This window comes from Setaria italica, chromosome V (genome assembly GCF_000263155.2).
Source record: "Setaria italica strain Yugu1 chromosome V, Setaria_italica_v2.0, whole genome shotgun sequence".
NCBI classification, from domain to species: domain Eukaryota; kingdom Viridiplantae; phylum Streptophyta; class Magnoliopsida; order Poales; family Poaceae; genus Setaria; species Setaria italica.
In genome coordinates this window covers 23,909,868-23,923,387 of record NC_028454.1, presented here as the reverse complement: position 1 = coordinate 23,923,387, position 13,520 = coordinate 23,909,868, and the positions used below count along the sequence as shown (strand labels likewise).

At 46.8% G+C, this 13,520-nt stretch overlaps 2 protein-coding genes across 2 annotated transcripts; one reads left to right on the top strand and one right to left on the bottom strand.

Moving 5' to 3' along the window:
• Positions 1–400: 400 nt before the first annotated feature.
• LOC101753278 (3-ketoacyl-CoA synthase 5) lies at positions 401–2,232 on the top strand. The gene has a single exon (XM_004968823.1). The coding sequence runs from the start codon at positions 465–467 to the stop codon at positions 1,929–1,931; it is 1,467 nt and encodes a 488-aa protein (XP_004968880.1). The 5' UTR covers positions 401–464; the 3' UTR covers positions 1,932–2,232.
• A 9,156-nt stretch (positions 2,233–11,388) lies between these two features.
• LOC101753692 (3-ketoacyl-CoA synthase 6) lies at positions 11,389–13,167 on the bottom strand. Its single transcript, XM_004968824.4, has one exon. It carries the CDS (start codon positions 13,004–13,006, stop codon positions 11,522–11,524), a length of 1,485 nt encoding a protein of 494 aa, XP_004968881.1. The 5' UTR covers positions 13,007–13,167; the 3' UTR covers positions 11,389–11,521.
• Positions 13,168–13,520: the final 353 nt, after the last annotated feature.

The following is a 13,520-nucleotide window of genomic DNA, read 5'->3' as shown; positions in this document are numbered from 1 at the left end:
TGTGTGACAACGCAATTTTATAATGCTAGAGTAATCTTGTTTTAGGGACAGTGTAATATAAGCAGTATGAGTTAATGTCGTCGGGCGACTGGATTAGAAGGTAAAAGATGAAATTGAGCCTCTCTAGCCGGAGTTGGAGGGGGAGAAGAGCAATATTGGCTAGTATTCCACCTTTTATGTGCGGTGCGTGGCGGCCATCATCCCTGAAGTTAAAATGTGCTTTTTTCTTTGCGAGAGAAGTTAAAATGTGAAATTTGTGAGACTCGCCTGATTGGCCCCGCATTTAAGCCGTTTGGTGGTGCAGTTTGCAGCGCGGCACTGCCTTTCCCTTCCCATAATGCCCTCGACCGGACCTTTAAATCCCCCCACTCCCTCCACTCACTCTGCACCGGCATAACAAAACACCCACGCGTGCAGTTACAGTTACAGAGCCATACAGGCAGGCGCACGCGCATCCTGCCACGATGAACACGCCGCTCCATGTCAAGTTGCAAAAGATCATGTACCGGCTCGTTGTCGACAACTTCGTCGCCATCTTCGCCGTGGCCGCCGCCGCCGCCGCGCTCCAGAGAACAAGCCCTGAGGCGGCACTCGCGGTGGCGCGGGCGATCCGGCCGGCGCACTGGCTTCTGGCGCTGCTCGCGGCCGCCGCCGCCGCCAAGCTGAGGCGCATGGGCCGGCCCAAGGACGTGTACCTCGTCGAGTACGGCTGCTTCCGGCCCAAGCCGTGGTTCCGGGCGCCGTTCGCCACGTGCCTGGAGCACGCCAACCTGATGCCGTACCTAATCGACGACGAAAGCGTCAGCTTCGCCATCCGGCTGCTCGAGCGCTCCGGGCTCGGCGAGGAGACGTGCGTGCCGGAGGCGTACCACTACATGCCGCCCAACCGCAGCCTCGAGGCCTCCCGCGACGAGACCGAGCTGGTCATCTTCTCCGCCGTCGACGACGTGTTCGCCAGGACCACGGTCAAGCCCGAGGAGATCGACGTGCTCATCGTCAACTGCAGCATCTTCACGCCCACGCCGGTGCTCGCCGACATGGTCGTCAACAGGTACAAGCTCCGCGCCGACGTGCAGAACGTCAACCTGTCCGGGATGGGGTGCAGTGCGGGGCTCGTCTCCGTCGGCCTCGCCAAGAACCTCCTGCAGGTGGCGCCGCCGGGCACGCACGTCCTCATCGTGTCCACGGAGATCCTCTCGTCGCAGTACTACGTCGGCACCGAGCGCGCCATGCTACTGCCCAACTGCCTCTTCCGCATGGGTGCTGCCGCCATGATCCTCTCCAACTCCTCGGAGCGCGCGCGGTTCAAGCTCACCCGCGTGGTGCGCACCGTGACGGCCGCGCGGGACGCGGACTACCGGTGCGTGTTCCAGGAGGAGGACGACAAGGGAAACACGGGGATCCGCCTCTCCAAGGATCTCGCCACCACCGCCGGCCACGCGCTCAAGAGCAACATCGCCGCCTTCGGCCCCCTCGTCCTGCCGGCCTCGGAGCAGCTCCTCGTCGCGCTGTCCTTCCTCAAGAGGAAGCTCCTGAGCGGGGGCGCCAAGGTGAGGCTCTACCGCCCGGACTTCCGCACGGCGTTCGAGCACATCTGCATCCACGCAGGCGGCCGCGCGGTGATCGACGAGGTCCAGCACGGCCTCGGCCTCTCCGACGAGGACGTGGAGGCGTCGCGGATGACGCTGCACCGATTCGGGAACACGTCGAGCAGCTCGGTGCTGTACGAGCTGGCGTACATCGAGGCCAAGGGAACGATGAAGAAGGGCGACCGGGTGTGGATGATCTCCTTCGGCGCCGGCTTCGACTGCAACAGCGTCGCGTGGGAGTGCATCAAGCCGGCGGCCGACGCCGACGGGCCGTGGGTTGACTGCATCCACCGCTACCCTGTGCAGCTCCCAGAAATATCCAAGGACATATCTAACTCCTAGAGCAAAAGCGGAGCATGCAACTAGTGGTCTCAGGCGTATATTTGTACGTACCTGGTATATATACGTATACATATCAAGTAACGAGTGAGAGGGTATTTGTATACGGTATACTTATGGGATATGGTATGTCCCGGATAGAGGTCCTTTGAAAATAAGTGGATCGATGTCATTGATGTAGCCCGAAGTACGGGATCTTCATGTGCTGTTAGGTTGGAACAACATTATAGCTGATCGATTATACTATATATGTATCTTCATCAATATAATTGAAAATAAATGCTACTAAACAAAATATTCTCCATTTCTGTGTCAAAGAAAGTGCTCCCTCCATTCTCTTTTGATAGTCCTACTAGCAAATATGTCCGTGTGTTGCAACGGAAGAAAAATATTAAATTTAAAATGAACTACTTAAATAATTATATATTTTTGCAAATAATATTATCGTATGATTATTATACTCAAAAAAATGATGGAGCATTCATTTACCGTTAGATTTTAATTGATATGATCCGAAAAGATGACAATATATGTTTGTTGCGGCTATGAAATATGAATTCATCTACTTAAATATTAAGAAACCTAGGATCTTTCTGAAGATGTTTCTTCAAAATTGCATTTTAGGACTAGCCAGCAGCACATTTTAGAACAACTATGGGAGTTTTCATGTAAATGTGCTGAGTCCTATCTCTACCAAGCTTCCACCGTCCATTTTCTACAATTATGAACCGTCCGTCGCATGCCTCGCCGCTACTTCGATGGGCAGCACCATTGTGAGCAGCGCTGGCGAGCAAGGTGCCGAGGCCGGTGGAGGCCAACGAGCTGGAGCTCCCAGTATTACTTCTGCTGGTTGGCCCCTCACCTTGCCTCCCCTCCGTCGCGTTCTTCCTCCTGGTTGGCAAGCACCGCGGCTACAGTGGACCAGTGCGTGGGGGTCAGAAGGGGCGCGTCGTGCAGGTCAAAGGCCTCGGTGTTTTGGCCCATGGCGCATGGCGGAGTGCCAGAGGAGCACATCAGGCAGGGAGGCAGAGTTGCTGAGGGCGGTGGTCGAGCTGCAGGTCCATGGCAGCGATTTGGCGGCGATGCTCGATTCCATGGCTGCTATAGCCTGCAGCTTGATTTGCGCCGACAATGCTCGATTCGGTAGGCGGCAGTAAAGCTAACACCTCCTTGCTCCTCTTCCTCTATCAAGAACACGCGAGCACCACCAAATCCGGGTCGAGCAACCAATTCATGCAAGCCAAATCTTCCTTCTCTCTAATCCCTCTTAGTTGTATTTCACATCGAGCAATGAAATCAGATAAGCTCCAATCCACCTGCAGATTGACAAGCGTGCAGCTGCAGCTCCCAAATTCGATCTCCTACCGCTGTGTCGCGCGTCCTCATGCAGGGAGGTGAGATGTAGGTAGGCGGCGTGGGGAGCAGAAGAAGGGAGGTGACGAGCGTCGTGCGGCTGGCTAACAAATAGGGCGAAGGGGAGCTTGTAGACCAGGATAACAGATAAAGATTCGAACTCGTAAGCAGGGCGGGGCGGTCCGCGGTTAATGCGCGAACTGAAATGGAGTGGGAGGTGACGTCAACGGTCCTTGACGGATGGCTGAAACAGTCGATGATGGAGTTGGATTGCGGGTTGATTTCAACAAAGTTTGAGGGTTTTTTTGCAAAACAACCATGATGGTTGGAAGAAACAACCGCACTTTAATATTAGGTATAGATTTCACTTATCACAATGACCAAGGAAAGATAATCCTGCTTATCATTCATTAAACCATACCATTAGTTATTCCTCGTAAACAAGCGATTCATTAAGGCTCAGACTTGTTAATACCCACGTCGCCAATCTTACGTGGAGGAATGAAGGGTCACGTGTCAATCCCGAGACATCTATTAAATGGATGGACACTTGGATTGAAATAAGAGTATTAAAAAAGAATTTTTCAGATTTGAAAATAACCCTATTAAAAGAGAATAGAAGAAGTACATGTACTAGTGAAAAGTGATCGTCTAAGTTACAGGCTGTTTCTTTCGTCTTATCGTAGGCCACAATTTTTGTCCATCCCAATGGAATAACCTAGCACTCCAAGTCTTGCAGAAAATTACTTACAATTAGGAACAGAACTTCAATTCACTTCAGATATGCAATTACCATGCACTACTTAGAGAACTCGGTATTGGTACCAGTTCATAAGGTGCATATCTCCCGAAAATACGTCCGGGATTAATCCGTCGAGATAAAAGGGGGGACTTTTATCACGGGTCCCTCAACCGGGATATAAGATCCCATTTTAGTCCCGGTTGGTATACGATCACCACGCCAGGGGCTGCCTCCCACCCCTATCCCGGTTGGTAATACCAACCGGGACTAATTGGTTTTGCAAAAAAAATTGCAAAAATAAAAAATATCAGGGGGTCCCTGGGAGGCCCCCCACACGTGAAATATACGTGCGCGGTCCGTAGGATTCGAACTCATAACCTCAAGCCTCGCGTGTAACTTCTTTGCCATCCCACCTACACACCACATCTATCTATATAGGGGATGCTATCCTTTTATATTAACTCATGGAGGACCTTTTAATCCGGGTTGGTAACACCAACCGGGATTAAAGACCTCATTTAATCCCGGTTGGTAATACCAACCGGGATAAAAAGATTCGAGAAATTTAGTCCTTTTTGCAGCCACACATGGGGGATCCGTTTTATCCTGGTTGGAAACACCAACCGGGATAAAAAGGATCTGAGGGCTTTATTCTTTTTTCAGCCACCCGTGGGGAATCCTTTTATCCTGGTTGGAGTTTCCAACCGGGACTAAAGGACCCCCTTTTATTCCGGTTGCTTTAGTCCCGGTTGGTCACAAGTGGCTGATTTTTGAACCGGGACTAAAAGGTCTCCTTTAATCCCAATTTGCAAATACCAACCAGGAGTAAATTCGAGTCTACCGTGGCGCACCCCTTTTCTCCCGGGCCTAAATTAAACCGGGACTAAAGAGGGGGATCGAAAGTCACTTCTCTAGTAGGGATGATAATTGCAAAAGCTAATATTAGATGTTTTTTAGAAAAATATTTGTAAATATCCAACGTTTTTTCTGAACCTTTACATAATTGAAAACGAACTTATACATTATATCTAAGTTGCCACACTCTCGGTTGTCCAAAGGCTAGAAGTGATACTAGCTACCTTCATGTAAAGCACACCTATTGCGCAACATGGCAAAATGGGCTGACACGCATGAAAGAAACATAGTGCTGTTATTCAAAAAAAAAACCAAAAATAGCATTATTAGAGATAGTGGGCTTCCCAACCGGCCTGCAAGAACCCATCAAGTTTTTTGATCGCCACTTTGCAGTGGCTCGCTAGATCCTAGATTTAACGGGCACTACAACTCTTTGTTTTCAATGGATGGAGCGTTTCTAATGGATTGGTTAATAATGTAGAACCACCTTTAATTTGTTCCGGACTTATTTTTTTGAAACACGGTACGAACGTATAAACTCACATACTCGTATGCATACATACATTACTTCACCGTGTTCTGTTAGTGCTGCTAACTCTTTGTAATAAGCTTGGACCGAAAGGAAATGCTGAAGTCAGAACTGTTTTTCTACTATTAAAAATGAAGAAACAGCCAACTGGATGTCAGGACGCACTGGCGGCCGTGCATGGCACTGGAGATGAGGTTTAGAAGCAGAGGAAACTAGCATGGGATCGGACGTGCATGCAGCTGCTGTGGGGGACGAGTGGTACCCCGGGCGTTTAATTGCAAGAGCGGCCACCAATTTTCCTCCGCATCACCTAACCCACGACGATTCAACAATGCCAACAGTGGTCGGTACTCTGAACATTTACGCTTATATTATATTATATTACTCCCTCCATTCCAAATTACTATATTCATTTTCTAGATCTATAGCAAAGATTATGTATTTAGAAAAGTTAAAACGAATAGTAATTTGGAACGGAGGGAGTGATATGTATCAGAAAAGAAACCTTTATACGAAAATATTTTGCCAAGATGTTTATGTACGAACCTGTGATTCAATTTACTTATTTCAACATACATAATCCCTCCATCCCAAGACGTAGGTTATTTTGACTTTTCTAGATACATATCTTTTGCTATGTATCTACAAATAGGGATGCGTAGCAAAACATATGTATTTAGAAAAGTCAAAACGACATGCAATTAGAAACGGAGGGAGTACCTCTTAGTCTTATTCTCCACTTGATTTCACAGAAACACACGGTGAGATATAGATTATGGTATGTTTCTTTATCTATTCCTTTCTTTACATGTTCATTTAATTATTTGAAAACAATGCACTAGTAAACTAAGCGTATCTCATTCAGCTATATGTTATTGCGGTGAAACCTACCCATCCGACCGATTCGTATCATACAGTTAGCAACGATGTTACGTGATTTTTTTGAATTTATTTTAGGATTTTAACAGCGGTACTCTTTAAAATATTAGGCCAATGTGCCCGTCTGTAAGAAGCACCTACGGTAACTTCATCAATTTTAAGATCACCCGACATAGTATCTCGAATATACTTACGGAACTATGGAGTGTGCGATGCATGCAGTCAAAAAAATGAGTGTGTGAATAATTAAACTCTGGTGTACGTATACGCCAATAATATACATGCACGATCACGTTTTGCTCGAAGAGGCACCACCTATGCCTCCAAATTTCCATTTAATCATGTGGTACTTATTAAGTCATTGCACTTATCAGTTCAACCAACAAAAGGTCATGTTGATAGGAAAAAGTAAATAATTAACTTATTATACTTCAACACTCACTCTTCCGTTTACTTAATTGAGCGTAACAAAATTTATACCGTATTAAGCCCTATCACAATCAGTTTCAATCAGAAACTTAAGTTTATAGGGAAAAATCAATAATTCACGCGTATTCGTTGACGTAGAACTCTGCATGCATGTGCCATTGTGCCTTGTCGATGATCTCTTCATAAACCGGTGACGGACTGGTCGTGTTATATCTTTTCGAAGGGACATCTTTTCAGCCAACAGCCATCCATTAAGTGAGCGTTTCATCAACCCTGAACGGACACCAATAATACCTTTTCCTGTTCATCACTCGCTCCTCCCAACCGTGTAGTAGCCATTGCACATTTGATTAGTCCTTCACCGAGATGGCACAGCGAATAGTCTGTGTCCCTCTTCTAGTCTTCTTGCCGAAAGACATGCACCGGCTATTATTGTTACCAGCAACATTAACGGCTGCTTTTTTTAAACAGTGATGGCGTTCGTTTCGCCCTTGCAACAACTGAACACGTTCGGCGGGACACGGGATATCGTACATTCTCCCTCCATACTATTCTAGTTTTGCACGTACCTAAGTCCTAATTAATTGGATCTTTACAAAGATGACGCGATAGCTAGATTGCTTCTGTACGTAGTTTTTATGAAAAGAGAGTTTGAAACTAAAAAACCCATAGCTCTGATTATCCAAATTAAATTTTAATTGTACCATTTAGTTTTTTACAACAAGATCTTCAAAACAAGCTCCCACATGATTATATTTGGGTAAATTTTTTATCATTTTTTAATCAAGTTGGATGATTTCTAGAACAAATTACACAAATTCAAGGAACCAAAACAATTGCACATATCGAGCAAATTATATGAACTCACGGAATAATGATGTATACATCCGGGATAAGATCGAAAACTAAATTTTCATTGCACAATAATATTTTTTATGACATGTCATCAAAATAAGATCACACCAATCATTTTTAATACAAAATAAATTAATTTTAACAAATATGAACAAATATTTTTATGATAAGAACAAATATACATTTTTTAACAAAACATTAAACAGGACGAACTAATAATGGTATGCTTTAACTAAAAAATTGAACATTGCGAACATTTGGTTTTGCAAACAGATGAGTCCACATCGCGGAACAATTTGGTCTACAACACGATCAAATAATTTAGCATTATGAACAAATTAACCTTCAAAGCCCACATGCAAACAAATTCTTCTACACAACGAACAAATGCAAGCACATTGTGAACAAATTATTATAGAGGCGAACAATTTAGTATATAAATATACAAAAATTTAAATTATAAACAAATTAGTATACATTGAGCATGTATAATTGTTTAATATGAACAAATAGTTCACTATACAGTCAAATATAGCTTTAATTTGTTAACATCAATTATATAACACATAGATATGGATTATATAGAGTATGAATAAAAATAAATTACAATCTGACAAAAGAAATATCTGCATAAGATTTAGAATGAATAAGATAAGAGAATAGGTAGAGAAATGATTGATAAAATGGAATCAAATAATAAATACGAGAATGAAATGAAAAAAATATTAGACAGGGGATAAGGGGAAGACTAGAAGAAATATAAAAAGAAGAAGCATCCAGTACTGGTGGCTTTACAGCACTCACTTACTTAGTCCATAGGAAATGAGCAAGAAATAAGAATAAATAAATAAAAATAAACTCAACCTAGAGAAGAAATATACACAAGAGTATTAGAAATAAAAATAAAACATAAATTAGTAAGGCATAGAAAAAAATGAAAGAGTATTTTCTCACTTGTTGAAAAGAACAAAAACAATAAGAAAGAAAAAAATCAGGATATGGATCGGAACTATAATTATGTGAGGAAATAATGACAATAGCCACAAATGAAGCAGTAGCGTGGTGGTAGTGAAACCACACGGTGTGGTAGTGAAACCTCCTTTCCATTTATCTTGCGCTATTTTTCCTGGCTTTCACAGCTGGGCCGTGCATGGCTTGCACCGGTCCATGATCCTGCTGGCACCAGCAGCAATTGCACGCGGGCCAAATTGCGCAGTCATGATGGACAACTCGCGCGAAACGGCCGAAAAGAAATGCATGCGGGCCAAATTGGGCTTTCATTCCACGGCCCACGCGCGTCCCTCTGTCGGGCTTCAAGCAACACGCGATGATTGATCGCGTATTGCGATGTATAATCAATCGTATAATCGTCCGAGGAACCTATATAAATTTCGGAAGTTTTTTTCTCTTTGTGCACGCAAATACCATCTGTAGGATGCATCTTCACCCCTCCTCAACCCTAACTGCCTCCAGTACGCCGCCGTCCCTGAGCTCGACGGTGGCCCAACGCCCGCGCCGGCAGCGAGCGCCGCCGCCCCCGGGTACGCCGCCATCCGCTTTGCCCGTGTTCTGCCGTGCTTAAGGAAGAAGATAAGCAAAAATTGGAATGCTGAAATTTGTTTGTCCAAATGTTGAACCTTATTTTTTCAAATGTTGAAATTGAAATTGAAAAATATTGAATGTTGTATTTTTCTTACAAAATGTTGACCTCAGTTTTAAAAAATGTTAAATCTAGTATTTTTTTAATGTTGATTTGACTTTTTAAAAATGTTGAATATGATTTGTTGATATGTTGAATTAGTTTGTTAAAATGTTGATTTGGATTTTTAATTAGGTCTAATGGGCTTCATAGTTGTGAGGCTTAATTGAGTTCCGGTAGTCGCGTGGGAGCTCCTTTTCCCGTGCTTATTTGGTGACCATGGCCTCAGTCTCCGTAATCATGTGCCCCGTTCCGAACTGCATGGCCACATTAACACCCCTCATACATGCGCAACCTCAGCATGCAGCTGTTCCAGCGCAGGTCCCATGCTACTTGCATACACAATAACAACATCTCTGTCCTCTGATCACAAAACCTCATCCAATCAAGGCCGTAGCCTGTTGGAATGCGCCATCTTCTGTGTTAAGTGCATCTTCCTCTGGTTTCTCCCATCTGAGTAGTCTGGGACTTCTTTTACTCTGTTCCACCGCAGCCAGTTTCATGAAGTCGGTAGTCTGCAAACTGACAATAACGAATGCAAGTTCAGAGGTCGTCCTCTTCTCGCCTTCCCTGATCTAGTGGTTCTGTTCCTCTCAGACGACCAATGCCACAGCCCAATTACAAGTTTTATGGGTACTCCCTCCAGCAGCGAAAGTATTTTCCGTACCACTATCTCTCTCAGCGACTGCTTTGCTGCAAATTCAGTTCTCAAGGCTTCCATCTCCATCTCCCTTCAGAAACGCTTTATACATTTGCACTTGAAAAATAGGTGTTCCCCATTATTCTCGCCCATCCTGAAGACCACACACTTTGACCTCTTAGTGCTAAATTAGCTCGCAGGGCCAAGCTATTACGAGCTAATCTCCATATAAAATGTCTGTACTTGCCTGGGCACTTTAACTCCCATGTATGTTTCCAGTGATCTTCGACTTTGCACCTGCACTAGCACAGCCACTGCCATGCCTGCTATTACAATAAAAGTCATAACAAAACACTCTATAAGCTGACTTCACATATAATGAGCCCTAGGGAATATAATGTTTTTACATCCTCCTCCAAAAAATTCCAAGTCTCTGTAACCGGATCACGATCATCAGTTCAGATATATAGATGTAAAGAATATTTGGACCCTCCGGAGTTCTTGGGCCCCTGTTTACTACAAATGGAACCCATGGATCATGCCAAATTCTAATATTATCACCGTCACCAATTCCCAATTCTCCAAATTACCCCGTTCCTAAGGAGAACTGCACCCGTACACCTGTTCTAAAAAATTGCACGAATCCTAGAGCAACCCCGTATTTAAAAACTGTTTTCTTAATTATTTTCTACCGAATCTCATCTGGGCCGACCATAGCAGCGCCCACCCCAGCCCATGAACAGTCAAAACGACGAGCAGGAGTTAGGCCCAGACGTGATTTAGTGGAAAAGTCGAGGGAAAAAAAAAGTTAGCAGCCTCCTTTTCCGCAATCCAACTACCATATTGGGAGAGTTGATAAAAATACTGCTCCAGCAGTCTTCCTTTACGTTTCCTTTTTCCAATAATTATTGAGACAACCCAATAATTCACCCCAACTCTCCCTAAATAAAGGAGGAGGTTGTGACTCTCCCAATACGGTAGTTGGTTTGGGATGAGATTATTAGAAGACTGCAAAAGCAACTCTTCCAAAACGATGAAAGTAATATTGAGATATCCCTACTAGTTATTGAGAAACATTTATTGGGAACTGTTGGAAATGCTCTAAAGCAGGTGCAATGGAGCAGTTCTTGTAGCTCAAAGCCTTACTATATACCATGTACTCCCTCCATTCCAAATCGTAGGTTATTTTGACTTTTCTAGGTTCATATAAAAAAAAAGCTGAAACAACCTGCAATTTGGAACAAAAAAAGCTGAAACGATCTGCAATTTGGAACAAAAAAAGCTAAAACGACCTGCAATTTGGAACGGAAGGATCAGTAGATTTTGCATTCAACACATCACCATCTGGGTAGTACTTTTGCTCCTAATAGTTAGAACTGTAAAATACGATTTGGGTTTAATAAATTTTCTAAAGAAAGCATAGATTCCAAATATTGCGGATCAACATAGCAGATGTTTTAAGAAATCAATAGCCAAAGCTGCACAATGCAAAATCAGTATGCATTTGGAAGCCAAATTAATATAGAGTAGTCGTTCTCCTACATAGCAAGCACATTATGCGCGTGACACAAACACACTCATCGATCTAGCACCTGTTGAATACCGTTCTTAATTAGATTATTCCCTTTCCCTCTACGACTTTAGGGAGCTGCACCGGGTAGCGATGGATGCAGTCGGCCCACGGCCCGTCGGCGTCGGCGGCCGGCATGACGCACTCCCACGCCACGCTGTTGCACTCGAAGCCGGCGCCGAAGGAGATCATCCACACCCGGTCGCCCTTCTTCATCATTCCCTTGGCCTCGATGTACGCCAGCTCGTACAGCACCGAGCTGCTCGACGTGTTGCCGAACCGGTGCAGCGTCATCCGCGACGCCTCCGCGTCCTCGTCGGAGAGGCCGAGGCCTCGCTGCACCTCGTCGATCACCCCGCGCCCGCCGGCGTGGATGCAGAAGTGCTCGAACGCCGTGCGGAAGTCCGGGCGGTACAGCCTCACCTTGCTGCCGAGCCGGCTCAGGAGCTTCCGCTTCAGGAGGGAGAGAGCGACAAGGAGCTTCTCGGAGGCCGGCAGGACGAGAGGCCCCAAGGCCACGATGTTGCTTTTGAGGGTCTGGCCGGCGGTGGCCACGAGGTCCTTGGAGAGACGGATTCCCATGTTGCCCTCGTCGTCCTCCTCCTGGAACACGCAGCGGTAGCCCGCGTCTCCCGCGGCGGCCACGGTTCGCACCGCGCGGGCGAGCCGGAACCGGGCGCGTTCCGGGGAGTTGGACATGATCATGGCGGCGGCGCCCATGCGGAAGAGGACGTTGGGAAGCAGCATCTCGCGCTCCCTGCCGACGTAGTACTGCGATGAGAGGATCTCCGTGGACACGATGAGGACGTGTGTGCCCGGCGGCGCCACCTCCAGGAGGTTCCTGGCGAGGCCAACGGAGACGAGCCCCGCGCTGCACCCCATCCCGGACAGGTTCACGGTCCGCACGTCGTCGCGCAGCTTGTACCTGCTGACGACCATGTCCGCGAACACCGGCGTGGGCGTGAAGATGCTGCAGTTGACGACCACCACGTCGATCTCCCCGGGCTCCACGGCCGTCCTGGCGAACAAGTTGTCGACAGCGGAGAAGATGACCAGCTCGGCCTCGTCCCGGGAGGCCTCGACGCTGCGGTCCGGGGGCACGTAGTGGTAGGCGTACGGCACGCAGGTCTCCTCGCCGATCCCAGACCGCAGCAGCAGCCGCCGCCCCCAGGCGAAGTCCTCCTCGTCGACCAGGTACGGCATGAGGCGCACGTGCTCCAGGCACGTGGCGAACGGCGCCCGGAACCACGACTTGGGCCGGAAGCAGCCGTACTCGACGAAGTACACGTCCCGTGGCCGGCGCAGGCGTCTCAGCCTGGCAAGGGCGGCCGCCAGGATCGCCGCCGCGAGGGCGTGGACTGGCCGCACCGCGCGCACCCGGCCAGCAAGGCCAGAGATGCTGATGGGCCACGCCGTCCAGAGCGCAGCGGCGACAGAAACCGCTGCGACGACGGCGAGGAAGTTGTTGACGACGAGCTTGTACGATGCCTTTAGCACCTTGGCCTTAGCAGACGAGACCGGCGCCATTGCCTGCCCGTGCTATGCCTACGTTTGTGCCAATGGAAACTTTGGACGCGCGGGCAGTGTGAGAGTGTTGAAGAAATGAAGAACTAACGCGTGTCTTGTCGTGCTCATTTAAGGGCGGCGAGTGCACGGCGTTCTCGCTTTGCTGTGTATTGTTTGAGATGGCGATGTCGCCAGATCTCGGGCGTAAATGCATGTAGGCCAGCTCAAGCGAGGCATCGATTGAAATCGCTTGCCATGGGCGCCAGGATACTGTTTCATGGAAGTGGCAACTGACGTGCAGTGGTCCGCTTAGTTTTGCGATCAAGACGCTTTTCACGATGACCGATCGACAAGGGCATTAGTTACATTGTACTAGCTGGGCGTTCAGCTACAGGTTCCACTTACTGACTTTTCTTGGTGGAAAAATGTTACATGACCTAACCAGAAACTGAGTAAACAAAGTATTCCATATATATGTTTATGTTATCAGCTCAATGAGTTCAGACTTTGCAGTTTGAAAGTGCAAATTTTCATG

Excerpts from the sequence above, each read along its gene's own strand:
- LOC101753278 (XM_004968823.1), top strand. The coding sequence starts at position 465 with ATGAACACGCCGCTCCATGTCAAGTTGCAAAAGATCATGTACCGGCTC.
- LOC101753692 (XM_004968824.4), bottom strand. The coding sequence starts at position 13,006 with ATGGCGCCGGTCTCGTCTGCTAAGGCCAAGGTGCTAAAGGCATCGTAC.